The sequence below is a fragment of the Colossoma macropomum genome, unplaced genomic scaffold (genome assembly GCF_904425465.1).
Source record: "Colossoma macropomum unplaced genomic scaffold, Colossoma_macropomum, whole genome shotgun sequence".
Classification (NCBI taxonomy): domain Eukaryota; kingdom Metazoa; phylum Chordata; class Actinopteri; order Characiformes; family Serrasalmidae; genus Colossoma; species Colossoma macropomum.
Window position 1 is genome coordinate 2,600,001 of NW_023494789.1, and position 21,007 is coordinate 2,621,007.

General features: G+C 38.8%; 2 protein-coding genes across 4 annotated transcripts in view; one reads left to right on the plus strand and one right to left on the minus strand.

The window, feature by feature from the left end:
* The first annotated feature begins 10,223 nt into the window (after positions 1 to 10,223).
* znf648 (zinc finger protein 648) lies at positions 10,224 to 13,219 on the plus strand. The gene is made up of 2 exons (XM_036569477.1): positions 10,224 to 10,331; positions 11,554 to 13,219. The coding sequence occupies exon 2, from the start codon at positions 11,643 to 11,645 to the stop codon at positions 13,071 to 13,073; it is 1,431 nt and encodes a 476-aa protein (XP_036425370.1). The 5' UTR covers positions 10,224 to 10,331; positions 11,554 to 11,642; the 3' UTR covers positions 13,074 to 13,219.
* Positions 13,220 to 17,304: 4,085 nt separating this feature from the next.
* Positions 17,305 to 21,007, minus strand: part of sec16b (SEC16 homolog B, endoplasmic reticulum export factor) — a 41,574-nt gene continuing 37,871 nt past the window's right edge. For 2 of the 3 annotated variants that reach the window (XM_036569776.1, XM_036569777.1), the window contains 2 exons: positions 20,826 to 20,863; positions 18,338 to 18,612 (listed from right to left, as the gene is read on the minus strand). In XM_036569776.1, coding sequence (XP_036425669.1) covers positions 18,604 to 18,612; positions 20,826 to 20,863 — 47 coding nt within the window. In that variant the 3' untranslated portion in view covers positions 18,338 to 18,603. Of the gene's footprint in view, positions 18,613 to 20,825; positions 20,864 to 21,007 lie in introns of all 3 variants that reach the window. The other variant, XM_036569775.1, reaches the window with a different exon arrangement.

Here is a 21,007-nt window from a genome sequence, read left to right on the forward strand (position 1 = left end):
ACATATATTATACAACATGAAGCTAGCAATTATGAGTAATATATGCCATCCATGTGTGATTAACGCTTTTTATCATATATTGTTTACACATATGTTTATATATGTTGATATATGACTGAAATATATGTCCCATATTTGAAAGTGACCAATTTCGAATAAGTTGGCATAATATGTCACAAATATGTTCGTATGTGACTAACACAAGTTGAATATAATGGAAATCTATATATGCTAATGTATGTCATATATTTCAAATACATATACTGACGCACATCAGATTCCTGTATGGGATACTACCGTGAGGCATGTTTGGTGCCTGACATTTGCTGCTCTAGTTCCACCTGGAGCTACAAGGCCAATGTATTTGAAAGACAAAAGCTTATAGCTACCAATTAGCACTGTGCTAACTGCATGTCTAAATCATCACACGCCTCAAAATGTGTCGGGTAAACTCGACATAAATGAATTTCTACATAAATGTAACCTAAAAAATCATCAGATCTTCATTTATGTCACAACAGTAGATAAAAAGAACCCAGTAAAACAGCATATAACACAAACAGCTATATAGTTCATCCATTTATTAAACAAAATAATCTAACATTGACTGTCTTGGTTGGCAAAAGTATGTAAACATCTAGAATTATCAGTTTGGTATAGGTGATAATTAAGGTCAATCAATTGAATGTCAATCGGACAAAAAGTCTGGTCTTTACCACACACATCTGTAAGTGCATGCAATGTCTCAGTCAAAGATTTCCGAGGACCTCAGAAAGTTATTTGCCAATGTCCATTAGCCTGGAAGGGGTTCCAAAACTATTTCTATGAGTTTTGATTAAACCATTCCACTGTCAGGCAGAGAGTGTGCAAATGGAGGAAATTCATCACCATCGTTACCCTTCACCGGAGTGGTCATCCAGGTGTAAAATGATTTGGAAAATCACATATAACCCCCAGGGTAAAACGGAAGGATCTGCAGGCCTCTTTTACACAGGTTAATGTCATTGTTTATGAATCAACAATTAGGCAAACACTGCACAAGAACAGTATGTATGAAATGATAGCATAGAGAAAAGTCACTATTCTCCAGAAACAACATTTCTGCCTGTTTACAGTTTCCTAAAAGAAAAAACCTAAAGGCAAAAATTGATCTTTATGGCTTATATGAGAGATCTTATGTTTGCCAAAAACGAGGACTGCATTTCAGCGTAAGAACCTCATCCCAACTGTGAAACCTGGTGGTGGCAGTATCATGGTTTGGGGCTGTTTTGCTACTATTGGACCAGGACAGCTTGTCATTACATGATGGAGCTATGAATTCTGGATTGTATCAGTAACTTCTACAGGAGAACGTTAGGGCATCCATCTGTGAACTAAAGCTTAACAGAAGGTGAATCTTGCAGAAAAACAACAACCCTATAAACACCAGTTAACTACAAAAGTGGTTGAAGCAGAAGAAATGTTAGATTTTGAAGTCCAGACGTTAATCCAGTAGAAGTGTTGAGGCAGATCCTAAGGTGTGGTATTCGTGCAAGAAAGCCAACCAACCAATGACAGTTGAAGCAGAACTATAAGGAGAAATGGGCCAAGATTCCTCCAAGTCAGTGTGCAGGTCTGATCAGCAGTGACAGGAGCCTTTTGATTGAAGTCATTGCTGCTCAAGGGAGGTCACACCAAATTCTGAGAGCAGAGGTTCACATACTTTTGCCAACAAAGACATTTAACATTAGATCACTTTGTTCAAATCAATGAAAATGTATATAGTTGTTTGTGTTATTTGTTTTAGTGAGGTGTATTTATTTCTTATTATTATGAGTTAAATGAAGATCTGTTTACATTTTAGGTCACATTTATGTAGAAATTCACAAAATGATAAATGGTTTACAAACCCTCAAGCAGGACTGTATGTGTTAAAGACGTATTTCATATTAATATTGTGTGACAAAAGCACAGTGAGTTTAGAGATTAACTTACTTTGTGTTCTTATGAAAATGAATTAAGCATTATTTTTGTTCTGGTCTTGCCTAGCCTACAAAAGAATGATGTGGGTGGGTGGGCTGTGGGGTCCTGCAAGTAAGATGTCGCCCTCAAAATTTCACAAAGAGCCCTGTGTATGATGTATTGTTAGCTATAAAAAATTGAGCACTACATTTGAGGTAAGAAGAAAATTATGCACATTTATGCTTATTGAAAATGACCCTGACAGAAAGGAAATAAATCCCAAAGGCAAAAATTGATCTTTACGGCTTAAATGAGAGATGTTATATTTGGCGCATTTTAGCATCAGAACCCCATCCCAACTGTGAAACATGGTGGTGGCAGTTTCATGGTTTGGGGCTGTTTTGCTCCATCATTTGATGGAGATATGAATTCTGGATTGTATCAGTAACTTCTACAGGAGAACGTTAGGGCATCCATCTGTGAACTAAAGCTTAACAGAAGGTGAATCTTGCAGAAAAACAACAACCCTATAAACACCAGTTAGTCTACAAAAGTGGTTGAAGCAGAAGAAATGTTAGATTTTGAAGTCCAGACGTTAATCCAGTAGAAGTGTTGAGGCAGATCCTAAGGTGTGGTATTCGTGCAAGAAAGCCAACCAACCAACGACAGTTGAAGCAGAACTATAAGGAGAAATGGGCCAAGATTCCTCCAAGTCAGTGTGCAGGTCTGATCAGCAGTGACAGGAGCCTTTTGATTGAAGTCATTGCTGCTCAAGGGAGGTCACACCAAATTCTGAGAGCAGAGGTTCACATACTTTTGCCAACAAAGATATTTAACATTAGATCACTTTGTTCAAATCAATGAAAATGTATATAGTTGTTTGTGTTATTTGTTTTAGTGAGGTGCATTTATTTCTTATTATTATGAGTTAAATGAAGATCTGTTTACATTTTAGGTCACATTTATGTAGAAATTCACAAAATGATAAATGGTTTACAAACCCTCAAGCAGGACTGTATGTGTTAAAGACGTATTTCATATTAATATTGTGTGACAAAAAGCACAGTGAGTTTAGAGATTAACTTACTTTGTGTTCTTATGAAAATGAATTAAGCATTATTTTTGATCTGGTCTTGCCTAGCCTACAAAAGAATGATGTGGGTGGGTGGGCTGTGGGGTCCTGCAAGTAAGATGTCGCCCTCAAAATTTCACAAAGAGCCCTGTGTATGATGTATTGTTAGCTATAAAAAATTGAGCACTACATTTGAGGTAAGAAGAAAATTATGCACATTTATGCTTATTGAAAATGACCCTGACTGAAAGGAAATAAATCCCAAAGGCAAAAATTGATCTTTACGGCTTAAATGAGAGATGTTATATTTGGCGCATTTTAGCATCAGAACCCCATCCCAACTGTGAAACATGGTGGTGGCAGTTTCATGGTTTGGGGCTGTTTTGCTCCATCATTTGATGGAGATATGAATTCTGGATTGTATCAGTAACTTCTACAGGAGAACGTTAGGGCATCCATCTGTGAACTAAACCTCAACAGAAGGTGAATCTTGCAGAAAAACAACGACCCTATAAACACCAGTTAGTCTACAAAAAATGGTTGAAGCAGAAGAAAATGTTACATTTTGAAATGGCTCAGTCAAACATTAATCAATCATTCATCGTTTTCATTTATGTTAATTAAGCAATAGAACACAAGACGGAGTGTGTTCTTTTGAAATAACATCCTGGCTGTGATTTGGTCGCTGTAGATCATCACAGCCGTGATGTTATTGGTGATAACACACTCCTTGAGTGTTCTATTGCTTTTATACAACAGTTAAATAAATAAAGTAATAAATTAATAAACTGGGCCGTGAACGCGGCGTTTAATATGTTTTAATGTTCGCAGTTCCTTCACCAAATTATAGTTCCGCCCACTCGCTGCTCAGTCTGCTGTAAGCCTCACCTTTTGCCAGTACAGACTGAGTCATAAAACTGCGTCAATATCAAGTTCAGCTCAGTTTTGTCAGTTTTTGCCAGATCAGTATTAATGTTGTTTTGTTCCAGCCAGTCTGTAAAGCATCTAACAGCCCATTTAGTTTGGCGAATGGTGTTGGATTCATTTCTGGCTGATTCCAGGTTGTTCAGCTGTTCTTCTGTCTCAGCTGCCGACTGAAAAGCTGCTCAGTGGTGATGACAGTTTGGGAATTTAGTGTTGTCTCATCTTCAGAGTCTGACCAAATCGGCCATCGGTCAAATGTGACCTTAAAAGTGTCCATTTTCTGTTTGTGACAAAGTAAGAAGCAAAAACGTTCAAATGGCTTGAGCGTCTCCTACAGCTGTCAAAGTCGTGGCTTAGCAACGGTGTCTCAGTGGAGTGATACAGTGTTTGTGAAAAAACTGTGATGTTATGGCGAAATAACAGCACGGTTAGAACACTTTTCAACCAATCAGCTTGCGTGGCCGGAACTAACTGACGTGTAATTAAAAATAACCCTTTCTTTTAAAAAGTACAATGACCATTAAAGAAAATACTCTTTCTTATATTAAAGCTGGGAGCATCATATCGATATTACAGAAAAGTCACGTATATTTTACATGTGAAACATGCAAAAACCACATGTCTACTGCTGACCCTGAGCACCAGGCCTGGAGCAGAATGTAACGCTGCCATCTGGTGGAAAACGTTAGCAATGCTAGTAATCATTTCTCAGGCCTTCTGCCTTATATGGGAGAAGAACTAGAGAGCAGTGGTTTCCACTGGTGCACTAAATATGTTTGTGTGTTTTCTTACACTAATCTCACTTAAACTTCCCCTTCCAGGAATTTGTGATGAAAAAACTTGACCTGCTTGATGTTATTATCACCAGAATATAATCATTCTATTTGATTTAGATGACCAGGTTTCAAAACTGTGCTCCAAATACTTTCAATTGTTTAGCACACACTTAAAAAATGGTTCTTTAAGGGTTCTTTAGTAAAGGCAATGGCTATTTTGAACGAGCATGAGTTCTATTTAGATCTATTTCATGCTAAAATGGTTCTTTGCATGGTGAAATGGTTCTTGATGTATGGAGAATGTGTTGTGTTAGGTTTTTTTGTTGTTACAGAGTTGACATCAAAACAATTGCAGAACCCTTTTCGATGCTACAAAGAACCATTTTCAAAAAGGTTCTATATAGAACCATATACAACACATCCTTCATCAATCTGAAGACCGCTTTCACCATGCAAAGAACCCTTTAATATGGAGTTGGTCCCCCTTTGCAGCTGTAACAGCTTCCGCTCTTCTGGAAAGCTTTCTACAGGATTTTTGGAGAGTGTCTGCTCCTTCATCCAGAAGAGCATTTGTGAGGTCAGACACTGATGTTGGACGAGAGGGTCTGGCTCACAATCTCTGTTCTAATTCATCCCAAAGGTGTTTGATGGGGTTGAGGTCAGGGCTTTGTGAGGGTCAGTCAACTTCTTCCACACCAAACTCACCCAGTCAGGCCTTTATGGAGCTGCTTTGCGCACTGGGGCTCAGTCATGCTGGAACAGGAAAGGTTCTTCCCCAAACTGTTCCCACAAAGTTGGAAGTGTACAATTGTCCAGACTGTCTTGGTGCTGAATCTTTAAGATTTCCCTTCACTGGAACTGAGGGTTCTAGGCCAACCCCTGAAAAACAGCCCCATATCATCATCCCTCCTCACCAAACCCAGACTCGTCCATCAGACTGACAGAGAGAGAAGCATGAGATATATATATAATTATATATATATATATAATTTTTTTTACATATTTTCATACCAGGTAATGGACAGCTAAAATAATGTAAAAAAATATAAATAGAGATTTGTTTTTCTGGACAGCAACGATATGTGTGTGTGTGTGTGTGTGTGTGTGTGTGTGTGTGTGTGTGTGTGTGTGTGTGTATAGGCTGTTTTGCCTTGATGTCAGCTTTTGGTGCTTTTGATAAGCAGCCCCATGAGGAACCAACTACAATACCTGTCCAACAACACTGAAGATGTTACACATACACTGAGATCTTGTTGGCTGCATCTTAGAAGTGAAACTCATTTATACAGTCATATGCAAAAGCTGGTTGTATGATTTTCAAAGTGAAAATAAGTTAAACATCCTCTGCACAGAGAACTCAGCTTTGCACATTGTAATACTCAACTGCTGTTTAATTGCTAACAATAAAATATGGCCTGTGCGAGATTTATGGCACATTTTATTTGTTTGTTATGTTACGGGACGGCAGGGGGGCGGACCCAAGTGCAGAGAGTATACCCTAATAGTAAAACTAACCCTAACCTAACCTGTGAGAAAGGGTCTTCAGAATTCAATCAGAAAACAAAAGACACTTCCTCTGTGATCATGAGAGGAAGATCAGCTTTATGTTCCACCTGTTCAAACACTTTTTTGTTTGGCTTGGAGCCGTTTCTTGTTTAAGCCTTCTTTTTGTCTTTTAAGTAGTTTTGGGGCAATTTATTCTTTTTTAGCCCTCTTTTCTTTTCTTTTCTTTTCTTTTCTTTCTTTTCTTGAACGACACTGAGTGACAAAGGGCTGCTGTTTGCCATGGCCTTAAGTAGAGGAGCCCACAGGTGTCAGGTTGGCCCTAAACAGCCCGAGGGCTTCTGGGAATTGGAGTTTCTTTAACTGGTGGCACCTCACCGCCGTCGCCCTCTGCTGGCCGCCAGCAGCACAGGCTAGACCCTTATATGTTATTCAGCCAACAAATAGAAATTTGGTCGTATTTAAGTGCCATTTGACCAGGAGTGTACAAACTCTCGCATATGACTGTGGGCATTTTTTCCTTAGCTGCTGACTGACTAATTAGCCTCCACTCATCCAGCATATCGCTGCTGTCGGAAGAAAACCTCCTATCTCCGTTTTTGTCGTTTTTCAGTTTTTGACATGATTTGAAAATGCCTGGTGACCTTTATATTGTGTGTAAATTTCATTAAGAAACAGCTCAAAATGACTTGGAAAAAACTCTGGTTCCATTGACTTGCATTAAAAGTGAAGTAGGTTTTTTCCTTCTCCTGTAAAGTTATGATTTTGGAGATATAAAGTTTTGTTCAGACAACAGCGACATGCAAAATGTGAATTAGGTGAATAGGTTCTATACGGAAGTTGTATAAAAAGTTATATGTATAAAAATTTCCTTTCATTGTCAAGGAGCTCATGAGAAACTCTTTAAACACCGTGCTCACAGCGCAAACTGCATTGTTGGGCCTGAAATAGCTTTGTAAACCTCAGCACTCTCCACAGCCTGATGCAAACTTGTGCAGTAATTGGACATGTTAACAGGTGTGTGAGCAGCTATGGCTCGACCTCCACTCTGTTCTCCAGTTCTCATATTTCCTCTGCCTCTTATTTTCCTGATCTATATGTACTCTTCTTAGGGGCTATCAGGTGGTCGCTAACGTATGGTATCAGCATATGTTATTCCTGTCCCGAAGCCCTTCACTCAATTGATGAATTAGGCGCAGCGTTTAGACACTAATTGTATTAGTCCTGGAATGCAAAGCATCGATGCCTGAAGCTCTGGCAACTAAGCGCATAATATTTCTAGCAGAGATATTTTAATGTTTTAGGTAAGTGTTGGAGCCTCTGGGTAGACTAATCAAATAATGAGTGTAACAGATTTGGAATTAAGGCTGACTTCACTGGAATGAACCACACACAAAAACGTATGAAATTAAAACACAAATGGGAAAAATAAATCTATTCTACCATATACAGTTTCAATAAACAGCTGCAGCGGATGTCATTCTTAGGTATCTTACAAAGAAGTGAGTGTGAATCCTTGGAATGTAAAGCCAGAGGCTCTATAGACATGATACAGATCGCGTTCCAAACGGAATATGTAGGGCACTTCGAAGGGAGACACTCATAGCTCTTTCGGAGTTGTAGTGTTCCAGCAATAAAGGCAACAGCAACCAGGAAATTTGGAGTTTGCCATTGAATTACAGCCAATCTTTATTTATGCATAATGTATACGTGGCATTTGGTTATAGTAACCTGTAAGAGAGCAAAGTGAATTCATTTACGCTATACTTCATAACTCATACAGGTAAACTTCATCTGTCAGTCCTTCAAAATGGGCTTTATTTCTGTTATATATGTTGTTAATCATAGCTAAGAACATATTTGGTAATAGTATACTGTAAATAGCCATAGGGAATCAAACCCGAAAACACTATACTATCACAAATTCTACCATAGTGATGAGTACAGTGATCAAGCTTCTCTAATGTAGGGTTTAGTCATCAGGGGACCATTTCTGACATTTGCTTTCGAAGAGTTTGGTCACTACTAGGTTTTTACCTTTTTAAAAGCAATAAAATTATGTGGTTTTTTTTTAATAAAATTATTAAAATTACCTTTTAACCTTTTTAACCCCTTGAGACCACCGGTGGTTCCAAAACGTCGTCATATTCTTCATAACTTTCATATTTCATAAGCTACATTCTAAAGGTTGGGGTCGTATGAGAGCTGTAACTGTCTTCTTTCCAGTCAAATAGATGGGTGATGTCATTTTAAACCCTTATAATAAAAGAAGCTGAACTCTGAACAATTTTTTCTCTACTGAAAGTCGACCCATTTTTCCACAAATCTGGGCTATAAACTATAAACAGATGGCGTCTCTTCAGTGATCTAAGCGTCTAAGATTTTTGACTTTCAGCAGTGAATTGTAAGCATATATCAATATGTGTATCATAAAACACATGTTCTGTTAATTTGAGGGGAGATTTAAAAAAAAAAAAAATAATTAAAATAAAAATTTATTTCATGCAGTTCCTGAATAATTTGCCTTATGATTTGGCCATGTAAATTCAGATGGACAAACCAAAATGTACCCTGGAGAATAAGAGGTTAAATGATCGCAAAAACACACAAAATATCTGTATCCATCTTTTGATGATTTTGGGCAGTCACTGGCATTGAACTTCTATATGAAATATATATTTATTAAAATCTTCCAGTAACACCATAATTACAATGTTATTTGGTTCATTACCAAGCAATTTAATGTTAAAGTTTAAGTTTAATTTAAAATTTGTCATTTGTCCTACATTTTTTGCTCAACCCTGTTATGCAAACCTGTTCTCCTCATTAAAAAACTTTCCATTTATCATAATATATACAGCCTGTCAAGCTAACCACTCCTGAATGCTAGCTTATTCTAGGCTAAATTGACCTTCACCCATTTCTTTAACCTTCAATTGTTTTAAAATGAAATAAAAATGACTTGACACAAAGATTTTAATGAAAACTTTTGATTAAAACAATGTTGACTTTCTCTTCTGCTCTATGTTGTATTTTTACTGCATTAATATTAACTTAAATAGTTATATGATCTGAATTTAGTAGCTTTTATGTTACCAGAAGTGTCAATTTTGTAATGAGATCAATCAGAAACACAGAAAACACAAGAAAACTTTGGAATTTTGGTTTTTAATTTTAATATTTATCTGAAAAGTTCAAAAAGCTTTTCATTAATATATCTGTTTCTTGTTAAAATTCAACTGACAAAGGTTTTTAAGTGCCATTTACACATCTTCCTGAAATTGAGGGGCAAAAATGCTGTACATGTTTCAGAAAAAAAATAATAATAATTTAGTGTCTGATTTGACAGCCTGAGGTGGGAAAACGTTTTCTGAAGATCAGACACTTACTTTGATTAATATTTGGTCAAAAAAAAAAGTACATTTCAAAGAGTTTCGAGGCCTAAAACGACTCATGGACACATTTTTTTACTAGATATTTCTTTTTTCCCCAAAATTCATATATATATATATATATACACACACACACACACACACACACACACACACACATTTATAAACACATACACACACATACACCAAAACCTTGAACGTCCTAACTTCAGTTACTTGTTATAGACATTAATGTAACCAGATTTTTGACAAATGGACCAACAGACAAAATCCAAAATGACTTTGAAAATATAATAAAAAAAAAAACATTTTTCTTTCTCCTGTAAAGCTGCTTTTTTGGAAAAAAAAACAAAGGGAAAAAGTACATTTCAAAGAGTTTTGAGGCCTAAAACGAGTCATGGACAGATTTTTTACTAGATGTTTCTTTTTTCCCCAAAATTCAGTTCAGATCAGTAAAACAAATGCAAAAGTGCATTTCCAGAATAACTTGCACTTCTGACTGTAATAGCCTGTTTTGGCTCTCTCTGGACTCCACTGTGGCCTTACTAGGGAGTAGGGAGTAGGGAAGATCGCTTCTGAATGAGGCCCCGCCCTGTGGCGCTGCTGACTCCGTGTCTCAGCGATACCGAACTCCTCCTCCAGCATCTTCAGCTCCCTCTAAACTCGGGATAAAAATGACCTGTTCACAGTGGAATCTCCTTCAGCGGACTGTACTGTTTCAAGGTAAGACACTTTAACCCGTTTAGCCTGGAAACTGCTGGGAGAATCACATACAGCATGCAGGTTCAGAGTGACCACTGAGATTGAGTCCTAATGCAGTTGATTGATCTGAGTGTGGTTTTGAGCTTCACTTATCGATTCATAGGAGTTTTAACGTCCTGTAAACATTCACAGCACACGGGCGACTGGAGTCACACACGTGTCTGTAATAACGGCTAAAGGCCTGCAGTGAATGTGAACACGTGATTTATGCTGTAGTAAAAGATATAATGACCGGAATTAATAACACGCGGAGTCCAGCTGTCACAGAGACCATGACACAGTGTTTTGAACAGATGTCTTAGTTGCTGGAAGCTAAATATTACCTACCTGTTTATGAAGAATATGTATGTCGCTGTTGTTGGAACAAAGGCTCGTATGTCCAACATGGTAACTTTACAGGAGAAGGAAAAAACATACTGTACTTTAATGTAAGTCAATGGAACCAGACGTTTTTCCAAGTCATTTATAATATATATATATAAAACCTTGAACGTCCTAACTTCAGGAACACTGTCTTGTTATAGTTTTTTCAAGTACTTTTTGGAAAATTTCTGTTGGTCAGTCCATCATGAAATTTTCTGTCGTCTTTCATTTTTATTGCATAATTCAAAAATGCCAGCTGCTCCTTACATAGCTTGGACATTTCATGACAAATGGACCAACAGACAAAATCCAAAATGACTTTTAATAAAGTATTGTTACATTAACTTACATAAAAAATAAATAAATACATTTTTCTTTCTCCTGTAAAACTGACAGAAAAATATTTTGTATGGTCACTGTTGGAACAAAATCTTGTATCTGCATTTTTGTTTTTTTTTTTATTCATTTTTTTGACATGATTTGGAAAACACAGCTCTTCACATTGTGTAGAAACGGTACAAAACTGCTTGAAAGAAATGTCTTTTCCTTCTTTACATTTAAGTTCAACAGCAAGTATATATATATGTATATGTAAAACCTCGTATCTGCAAACTGGTAACTTTACAGGAGAAGAAAAAAACACAATTGGCTTTTAATGTAAGTCAATGGAACCAGACATGATCCATTCTTCATGAAATTTACACACAATGTAAAGGACGACAGTCGTTTTCAAATTGTGTCAACAATTGCTATATATGTATATATATATATATCAACTACAGTGATGATATACTCTTTTAAATCTGTTTACCCTACACAGGTACAACAGACAAGTCCATATTTCCATGAACTTTCTTCAAGCTGCGCACCAAACCCAGTGCTCTCCACCCAAAACACTCCTAACAAGAAATGAATATGGCAGAAAACTGTAACCACTTGAAGCCAGACATCCTCAGCAATAGAGCTTACATGTCAAAAAGAAGCATCAGGAAGACCTTCATCAATAAGAGACGGTATCTACCCGTGGAGAGTGAAGTGACTGCCGATTCTAAGTGCAGTGAAGGGGCTTTTTCTCTACACTGTGCTGAGGAAACACTGTCCTCTGCTGCTTGTGCCAATGGAATGAGTCCAGTTTATCTGAATCCAGCCACATCTGTCCACAAGAGGTTTACTGGGCTTCCCTATGCTAACAAGTCTGAAGTTGTGAGCCAAAAAGCTGGATTAGAGCATGATCTAACAGCCTCAGCCAATCACACGGCAGAGGGAGAGGAAGTGCCCAGTTCTGCCAACATCAAAGTGAAATTGGAGGAGGACTCTGACTTGGCGCCGGCTCCAGAAACACAGCAAGATGCTCCAGCTGCTTCAGACAGAGATGCGGCGAAGGCACCCGGCGAACACGGACCGAGCAGAGGGGAACAATCCGCTAGGCCGCTCTTCATGTTCACTGCTATGAAGAAGCGGCGCGGCGCAGAAGGGGACGCTGAAAACCGTCCGTACAAGTGCACCTACTGCCCCTGGGCCTTCAAGAAGTACAGCAACCTGCTGAGCCACATTGACACCCACAATGGGCTGAAGCCATACGTCTGTGACCTTTGTGGAAAGGCTTATTCTCACCAGGGCACGCTACAGCAGCACAAGCGGCTGCACACCGGCGAGAGGCCCTACAGTTGCCCGTTCTGCGACAAAACCTACACCTGGTCATCCGACTACCGCAAGCACATTCGTACGCACACGGGCGAGAAGCCGTACGCTTGTGAGGCGTGCGGGAAGGAGTTCGTTCGCTCCTCTGACTTACGCAAGCACGAGCGCAACATGCATGCTAACGACAAACCCTTCCCCTGCAAGAAGTGCGGTAAAACCTTCAACAAGCCGCTATCGCTAATGCGCCACGAGCGCACCCACTTGGGAGAAAGGCCTTTCCTTTGCCCCGAATGCGGCAAGGCTTTTGCTGTGGCCAGCCGCATGGCCGAACACCGCAAGATCCACACCGGCCTGCGGCCCTACACCTGCCACATTTGCTCCAAATCCTTCACCAAATCCTCCAACTTAGCCGAACACCTTAGCATACACACGGGACTCCGCCCGCACATGTGCTCCGAGTGTGGTTTGGCCTTTGCCATGCCGTCCCGCCTGCTACGCCATCAACGGACGCACGCTGGCATAAGGCCCTACGAATGCCGGAGTTGCGGAAAGTCCTTCAGCCGCCCGACGGCGCTGCAGCGCCACCTGCTGCAGCAGCAGTGTGATAGCAAAGTCTTCATGTGCTCTCAGTGCGGCGCATCTTTCTCCTGCAACACTCAGCTAGCTGACCACATGCTGAGCCATGGTGCCGCTGTTTGAGCATGTGTCTCTGCTGTTCTATTAGCACACAGTTAACCCCTTAACCCAGGGTCCAGCGGTGTCGGACTGCATATATTTACTGAATAGTAAGTTACTGAATAATAATGAGATTAAAATAAATAAATCGAAAATAAGCCTGCAGTTGAAAAGGGGTTAAAACAGTTAAGACGTGACTCAATCCCTACTGAATGTAGCCCTTTTTTAATTTAACACACCAGAATCAACTCATCAGGTAACACAAAGGGCTTTGTTTGTTGAACCAGGCACATTACAGCAACTCTGCCAAGAGCTGAGCCATGCCTTAACCCACTTGATTCAGCTCATCAACCCCACTTGATTCAGCTCATCAACGAATTAGCAGGGCCTTCATGAGCTGAATTCAAAGTGTTAGAAGGTGGAAAATGCGAATCTCTTGACACCCTTTGAATTGAACTGCTGGCTTATTATTCAGGTAATCGTAAGACTAGTAACTGCTATAAATTATTAAGTACTTTGACACTAATATCTAAATTTATATATGAGAGTGAGAAATTGAAATGTGGGCCCACGTAGGGACCCATATGGACACAACTTTTAATGGTACAGACATACTTAACCCTTGTGTGGTGTTCAGGTCTGGGGGACCCATTTTAAATGTTTACCAAAAGAAAAAATGATGTGATTTATTATTATTTCAACTTCAGATTTGTGGTCTTTGCTCATTTTCTGTGAAGAACATATAAAATAACCCATTTTCAGTGTCTTCACTCTGTTCACCCCCCACACATTTATATTACACATGTGGTGTTGGGTGAACCTGCGGGGAGTAAAAGTGTAGAGGTGCTGTGTCCTTCACTCTGTTCTCCTCCTACATGGCCTGCTGTTAGTGTGTGTGTGTGTGAGGGTGGACAACATGCACAGGCTGCTGACTGGCTACAGCTGCTAAAGGAGAACCCAACGCTGGACACTTATGATATTTTAATCTGGTATTTTTACATAAATTATTATGGCTGTAGGGTCCACCAGACCACTGAGTACTAAACACCACACAAGGGTTAAAACAAGCACACAAACTCTTCACAGGCTTGATTTCACTCATTGCTGCATTCTGTATTAGCAAGTTATAGCAGGTATTAACACTCTGTTTCCACTGAGAGCAATTCAACAGCCAAGCACTCCACCTTTTGTTTAGCCTTTTTCCGTCTGTGCAACGTGTAGCGTAGCAGACACTCCTCAGCTATCAACACGTTTGTTGTTGTGGCCGTTAGAACAGGCCGGGCACCTTTGGCCAGAGTGAAATGAATCAGTGTATAGAATTGAGAGCGCGGTTCAGATTGATAAGAGATTATTATTGGCTGGATTTATCAGAGTAATGATAAAAGGCACCTGACATGTGACTTATGTTCCTAGCCACATGTTTGCCTATTAAAATGTAGTCTGTGAGGCAACAAAAAACACATTACAGCCACATTTTTGTTTCGGCCTAAAGGGTCAGTGTGGAGAGTCTGCAGTGCTGCGACCGGCGAGGACAGGAGTCTGACTGTATTAGAATCAATTTACAGATGCTTTAATTTATACTTTACTACTCAGCTTAATACTAAAGTTTATATCTGCTCCAGTAACATAAGAACACATGCTAAGCTTGTACGACAGAGAGTGCACTTGCACAGGGTATGTTCAGGGTATTTTTCTAGCCTAAGGGTTTAATCCAGTTTTAAGCCTCTACTTATTTTGCACTATGTCACAATCGCACAATCAGGACGGTGTCTGTAGTCTGAGCATTCAGAGGAGGCCGCTCTGGTGTTTATGTGCTGCTGACACATTTACATGACTGCTGTCTATAAAAATACCGTTGGACAACTGGACCATGATGCCAGCATCAGATTACTGTAACTTTCTGACTGGACCTTACTCAGTGTCACGCACACATGTGAAGAAACGCACAAGATCAAAGCACCTCAGCCGTTACACTCTGCAGGGATGTACGTCTGTATCTGCAGGGATTGTTTATCTTTTTAATTCTGGTGTGTGTTTGGTGTTTGTGTATAGGCAGCCTTGTCTGTTTTCTGCTGTTAACATTTGTCTCTCAGCTGTTCAAAATACAAAGTGATAACATCTACTAGGAAATGTGAAGATTATATCAGAAAGCTTCAGATTACTCAGAGTGTGAAGACATCAGTAACAGATCCATCACATCTGCTGCGCTGGACCACTGCCTACTATGACGAAGAGCTGCTCTCTCTCTCTCTCTCTCTCTCTCTCTCTCTCTCTCTCTCTCTTTCTCTCTCCCCTTCTTTCTGTGAGTGTGTGGTGTGTACAGGCATCTCTGAGTGTGTATATACATATTGCAGCAATATATATACACACATATATATATATATATATATATGTATCGCTGTTGTCGGAAGAAAACCTTCTATCTCCAAAATACAGAAGGAAAAACCCTACTTTACTTTTAAAGTAAGTCAATGGAACCAGAATTTTTTACAAGTCATTTTGGGTCATTTCTTTTGGTCCATTCATCATGAAATTTACACACAATGTAAAAGACAAGAGGTATTTTCAATGTAAATTAAAATGTAAATGTAAAAACTGAAAAACAACAAAAATGGAGATATAAGGTTTTCTACGAGGACAGCAGTGATATTTTATATATCTATATATATATATATATATATATATATATATATATATATATAGTGGATTTTAGACTGCGACCTCAGTTGTCATGAATAATTCAATCTTCTTTAACATGAAATATTTATTCCTGTTTTCTAATAGATTTTCAGTTGTTCTGAGATACAAACGCACAAGGAATGCTTGGAAAAAAAAAGGTTTTCATTATTATTTTCTCATATTCAGTTTAATATATTATGGCCTTGACATTGTAATTTACACAATTTTCAGGAGGCTGTAAATGGGGAATTCCACCGACTGTTCTCCAACTTTCCACATCATCATGATCGGGATTTAAACAAAGCGCTTAATGCTTAAAAAAATATTTCTTTAATATATTTTACTAAAATCAACATTACACAAAAAGAAACGTTTAGGTTTATCGGTAGTTAGTTAATTAAATTATACACGTTTTTATTATTGTTATACACAACTACATAAACTATATATACACAACTGTACAAAGATCTGAAAATCTGAGTTCTCGAGTTTCTATTCGATGAACCATTTCACATCAAACCATTTTGAATGGCTTTGTTTACATCTGAACCAGTGAATTACACAGCAATTTTGAAAATCGGTGGAATTCCCCTTTAACGTGCAGGGTGTTTTATGCAGTTCATCTTCAACATGCATTATATAATCTACACACTACTGCTTGAGTTACAGCATCATTCATGAACTTGTGAACTTGTAAATGTTCCAGCAGGCTCTGCCAAGAACACTGTGTACATTACAGGACATTACAGGACACATATATATATATCGCTGCTGTCGGAATAAAACCTCTTATCTCCAAAATGCTAACTTTACAGGAGAAGCAAAAAAACATGCTTTACTTATAATGTAAGTCAATGGAACCAGACATTTTTCCACATAATTTTGGGCCATTTCTTCTGGTCCATCCATCTTAAAATTTACACAATATAAGCACAATATAAAGGACCGTAGGTTTTCTCAAAATATGTCAAAAACTGCAAAACGACAAAAATGGAGGTGAAAGGTTTTGTTCCGACAGCAGCGATATATATATATATATATATATATATATATATATATAGATATAGATATATATATGTAATGAATTTGTGAATGGCACACATTATTGCACAGGACAAAAAATGATGCATTGAACTTATCTGATTCAAATGTCTACATCATTTCTAAATTAATAAAATAAATTACGTGACATAAAAAGTTCTGTTTACCTACTTTTGGCAATTATTGTGCTGATGCTATATTAATTAATACATTTAACACATTCTTTTTTTTAAAACCGGAAGTCAGTGGCCAGCAAAACCTCCAGCACATAGGCAGGACGTTAGACTCTTTCTGCATTTCTCGCTCTCTCGTTCTCAAAAGAATGACCCGGAATAGTCCAGTGTGCCACATTCTTTCTAACAACTGACCCCAGCAGAAACAAGCCGTGCAGACTCATGGTAAAATGAGCTGGCATCCATCTTCTGGTCAAATTCTGCTGTCCTAATTGGAAAGCAGCCCGAGACATTCCGATTATCCTCAAGCTTTTGGCACCTGTGCTGGTAGCCGGCAGTAATTATACAACAAGGCACACAACTTGCATTGAAGTCATTTCCCTTTATTTACTTCTTTGGCAGACGGCTGCTAGTGGACGCTGCTAATTCAGCGATACATTAAGTGTTCGAGTGCAAATAAGGCTGATATACAATACTGTCATATTACATAATCTATTACATGGATTAGCATCTTAAGCAGTTTACAAATTCATACAAACGTACAAAATACAATAACCTTTGAGAATTAAATAATCTAGCATGTAATAAAGCAGCTGATTAACTGCATAGAAGGGAGGCAGACAGCATGTTTACAAAATGCTATTTACAAAGCTATCAAAATGATGACTTTTATGTTGTTCAAAATAACCTAAATAGCTGAAATTTTGACACGCTGTCTGCCTGGCATTTATTTTAGGCTGCCCCATCAATCACAGCTGTCCACCTCCGTTTCTCTAGTGTCTCTATGCTTTTACTGGCAGAATGATCTTCCTGGGGTCAACACTCTCTCTCAGGAGAATTAGCTGACCACCCTGACCATTTCCTCAATTCCTACAGAGCATAAATCGCTTACTTGTCCCCTCCAAGTTTTAAAAATCCATGTATGTATATAAAACTCATTTGGAATTGACCAATTTACAGTCATTTAGTCTTTACTTTAAAAGTAAAGATGCCCAAAAAGAGCAACGCTTTGGCTTTTAATGGATGATTCCCAGCGGCTCCGACTGGGAAAAAGGCAACCCTGTCATAGGGTCATTTGGTAGAATACAAATTCTTTGGGTAACACTTCATGTTGAACAATTCTTAATATTGGAAAAACTGGAAATTTTTGAAAATTTGAGTTTTCCAGAATTAAAGATGGAGCATACACACAGTTCCCGCTCAGTTCCACCTTACTGGAACTCCTGGTAATCAGGGCTGTAGCTGATGGGACGAAACCGAGGCTGTTGTGACATATCAGGTCTCCCTGTGGCCCCGCGACACCCCCCACCCCCTGCCGCCAGACCACCTCCGCCAGACCCTCCCTAACTTCCTGACTTCGTGTGTCCCAGTGCAAATCTCCACAGTCAGCTCCAGCTGCCACATCTCAGCTGTTCTGTTTCTTCAGTGAAAGACGGGGAAGCCCAAGTCCTTAAATGTTCAGGCCCTCAGTGTCGCAAATGAACTCCTGCAGCACCTCACATGATATAAATATATCATTTTTGTCTCTCAAACAAAAAAAGTAAAATAAAAAAAACACTGTGAGTGATGAATTGCCTCCTGGGTCTGGTGTTCAATCCTGAGATTCTTTTGTCCAGCTGTTTATCCCTCATCCAGAGGACAGTCTTAACTGTGGAACTGCGCTAGGGACCCTGGAAACAGAACAGAGTCTAAGGCCCAATCCCATTTCACCCTTCGCCCCTACCACTTAGCCCTAGCCCTCTGTTTGTGCGTTCACGTCGGTAGGGTGTCTCGATTTTAGTTGAGACAGAGGGGTAGGGCAAAGTGTTTGGGCTACATGACCCTCCAAACAGAGGTTTTTCAGAGACTCCAAACAGAGAGTTATGAGAAAAAAAGAAAAACTGGCGAGATGGCTGAACAAGAGACCAAAGAAACACACAAATGTGAGAATTTTCTCTGTTAAAAAATATGATAACCACTGTATTGTCTTAGTTTAATGTCGTTTCAGTGTATTATGGTCCTTTCCTTCATAACAAGCAGAAAAAAAACAATAGTAGTGCTAATGTCTCGGTAGCTAACTAGCTAACTTTCCCGTTCCACCTTAAATAGTCCAGCAGTTCTGAAGCCTGAAGCTCCAGAATGTAACTGCTGCACCATTTAAGGTGGAACAGGAAAATTCAAACAAGAATCTGGTGAATTTCACTTCAGCTTCATATCACTGAAGAATTAGGGGTGGGCGATAATAAATAATTGCCCCCCTCTTTGAAGTCATATGATGCCCTAAATGTAACTAAAGCCCAGCAGTGAGGAGCTGAACTTTACCCTCCTCTGCTGTCACTGCAGACTGGCAGGGTCACCTACAGAGCAGCGCTGGTAGCTGTTAATGAAGTGAAGCTCTTTTTATTTGAGGGTCCCATTTCAGAGGGAAGATTTCAACCACTACCCTGTAACCCAGTTCCTAGGGGTGACTCCTGAAAACACGGGTTAGGGGTAAAAATAAGAAATGGGACTGGGCCTAAATATGCATGTTGGGATAATAGGTTGCAGGCAAGCAGTACTGTGCAAAAGTCAGAGACGACTCTTCACTTGCTTCATTTCCATAATCGCCAATATGTACAAGTACTCAGTGTCAGGAAAACAGCAGAAAACATGTATTTCCATATTAGTAACTTTACAGAAGAAGACAAAACTTTCTTAACTTTTAATGTACGTTAATATAAAGAGGGCTTCAAACTGATTTTGGAGCATTTGGAGCCCATTCATCATGCAATTTTCACACACTTTAAATCGCAGCTGGTGTCTTCAAATTCTACATAAAAATAATAATAAAAATAGAGTTTTTTTTTGGACAGTGACTATATATGTAAGAAATAAATTACTCAGAAGCCTCAGTAACTACATAGATTTTTTTCTGTATTTAGTGTGCCCACTTTTTGCCTTTATTACAGCTTCATTCCTTTCAGAAGACCTGCTTTCATTCTTCTAAGATATCTGCATGGATATTTCTCCACCCCTCCAAGGTTCGGTCTTAGAAGTTGGTTGCATTTTTTGTGTCTCGCAATCCAAGTAATCCCAAACACAATCAGTGATGCTGAGGTCTGGATTCTAACCTCCATGAAGTTGACACGCCAAATGACTAGAAATGAAATTAATATATATATATATATATATATATATATATATATATATATATATATATATATATATATATATATTTGTTTATGCTGGTACCGTTTTTGAGAAAAACGTGAAATATTATTATGTGTGACATCACTTAGTTCGCATTCTGCAGCCAAATCACAAACTCACTCTCATTCACTTCTGCTGCTCTGTGCTGTTAAAAAAAGTATTGGTGCTATTTTAATTCTTAAATTATGACGTCAGTCAGTCGCCCATCAACGTCCAAATTGAAACAAGTTCTCACTAACAGCTTCTTGACAGCTGCACATTATTTCAGACCCATAGTGTTGAGCTGTCTTCTCACCACACTTCTCAGGATGTTTCTGTCCATCCTTCACAGTAGTAAACCTGTGGATTTTTTCAGACCTGAATCAAGAGCGGAGCTTGATTCACTCCTCTCTCTCAAAGAAACATCATCTAAAAAATGAATAACTTGTACTTACTCGCCATTCGGATTGGAAATTAAATAAGTGAAGGGTGGTCTCTGACTTTTGCACAGTAATGTATGCTTTGGGCTTCATACGGGTTCATAATATAATGAAAAATTAAATAAAATCTGTTAACTAGAAATAAACTGCATTTTATGTTAAGGTAACAAAGTCTATGGTCTCCCTGTTTTAACTGAGTGCAAAGGCGTGACATAATTAAATTAAGTTCATACAACTATTTGTTTTGTTCAGTGTAGGGTGCAGGTGTATATGATTTACATGTCGAGGAAAATTACCTGTGTCATGGACCCAGAAGTAGCACCTGGCTTTTGTCCTGAAGTAAAAGAAAAACAAGATTAACGTAAAAATCAATGGTAAATCTATTACAGGACTAGTAAGAGGGGAGTTTGCTGTCTCAGCCCTCTACAGGCTCGTGAAACAAATGACACGTTTAAATTAAGGCCAATACCTAAAACAT

Coding starts and splice junctions, on each gene's coding strand:
- znf648 (XM_036569477.1), top strand. CDS start 11,643: ATGAATATGGCAGAAAACTGTAACCACTTGAAGCCAGACATCCTCAGC.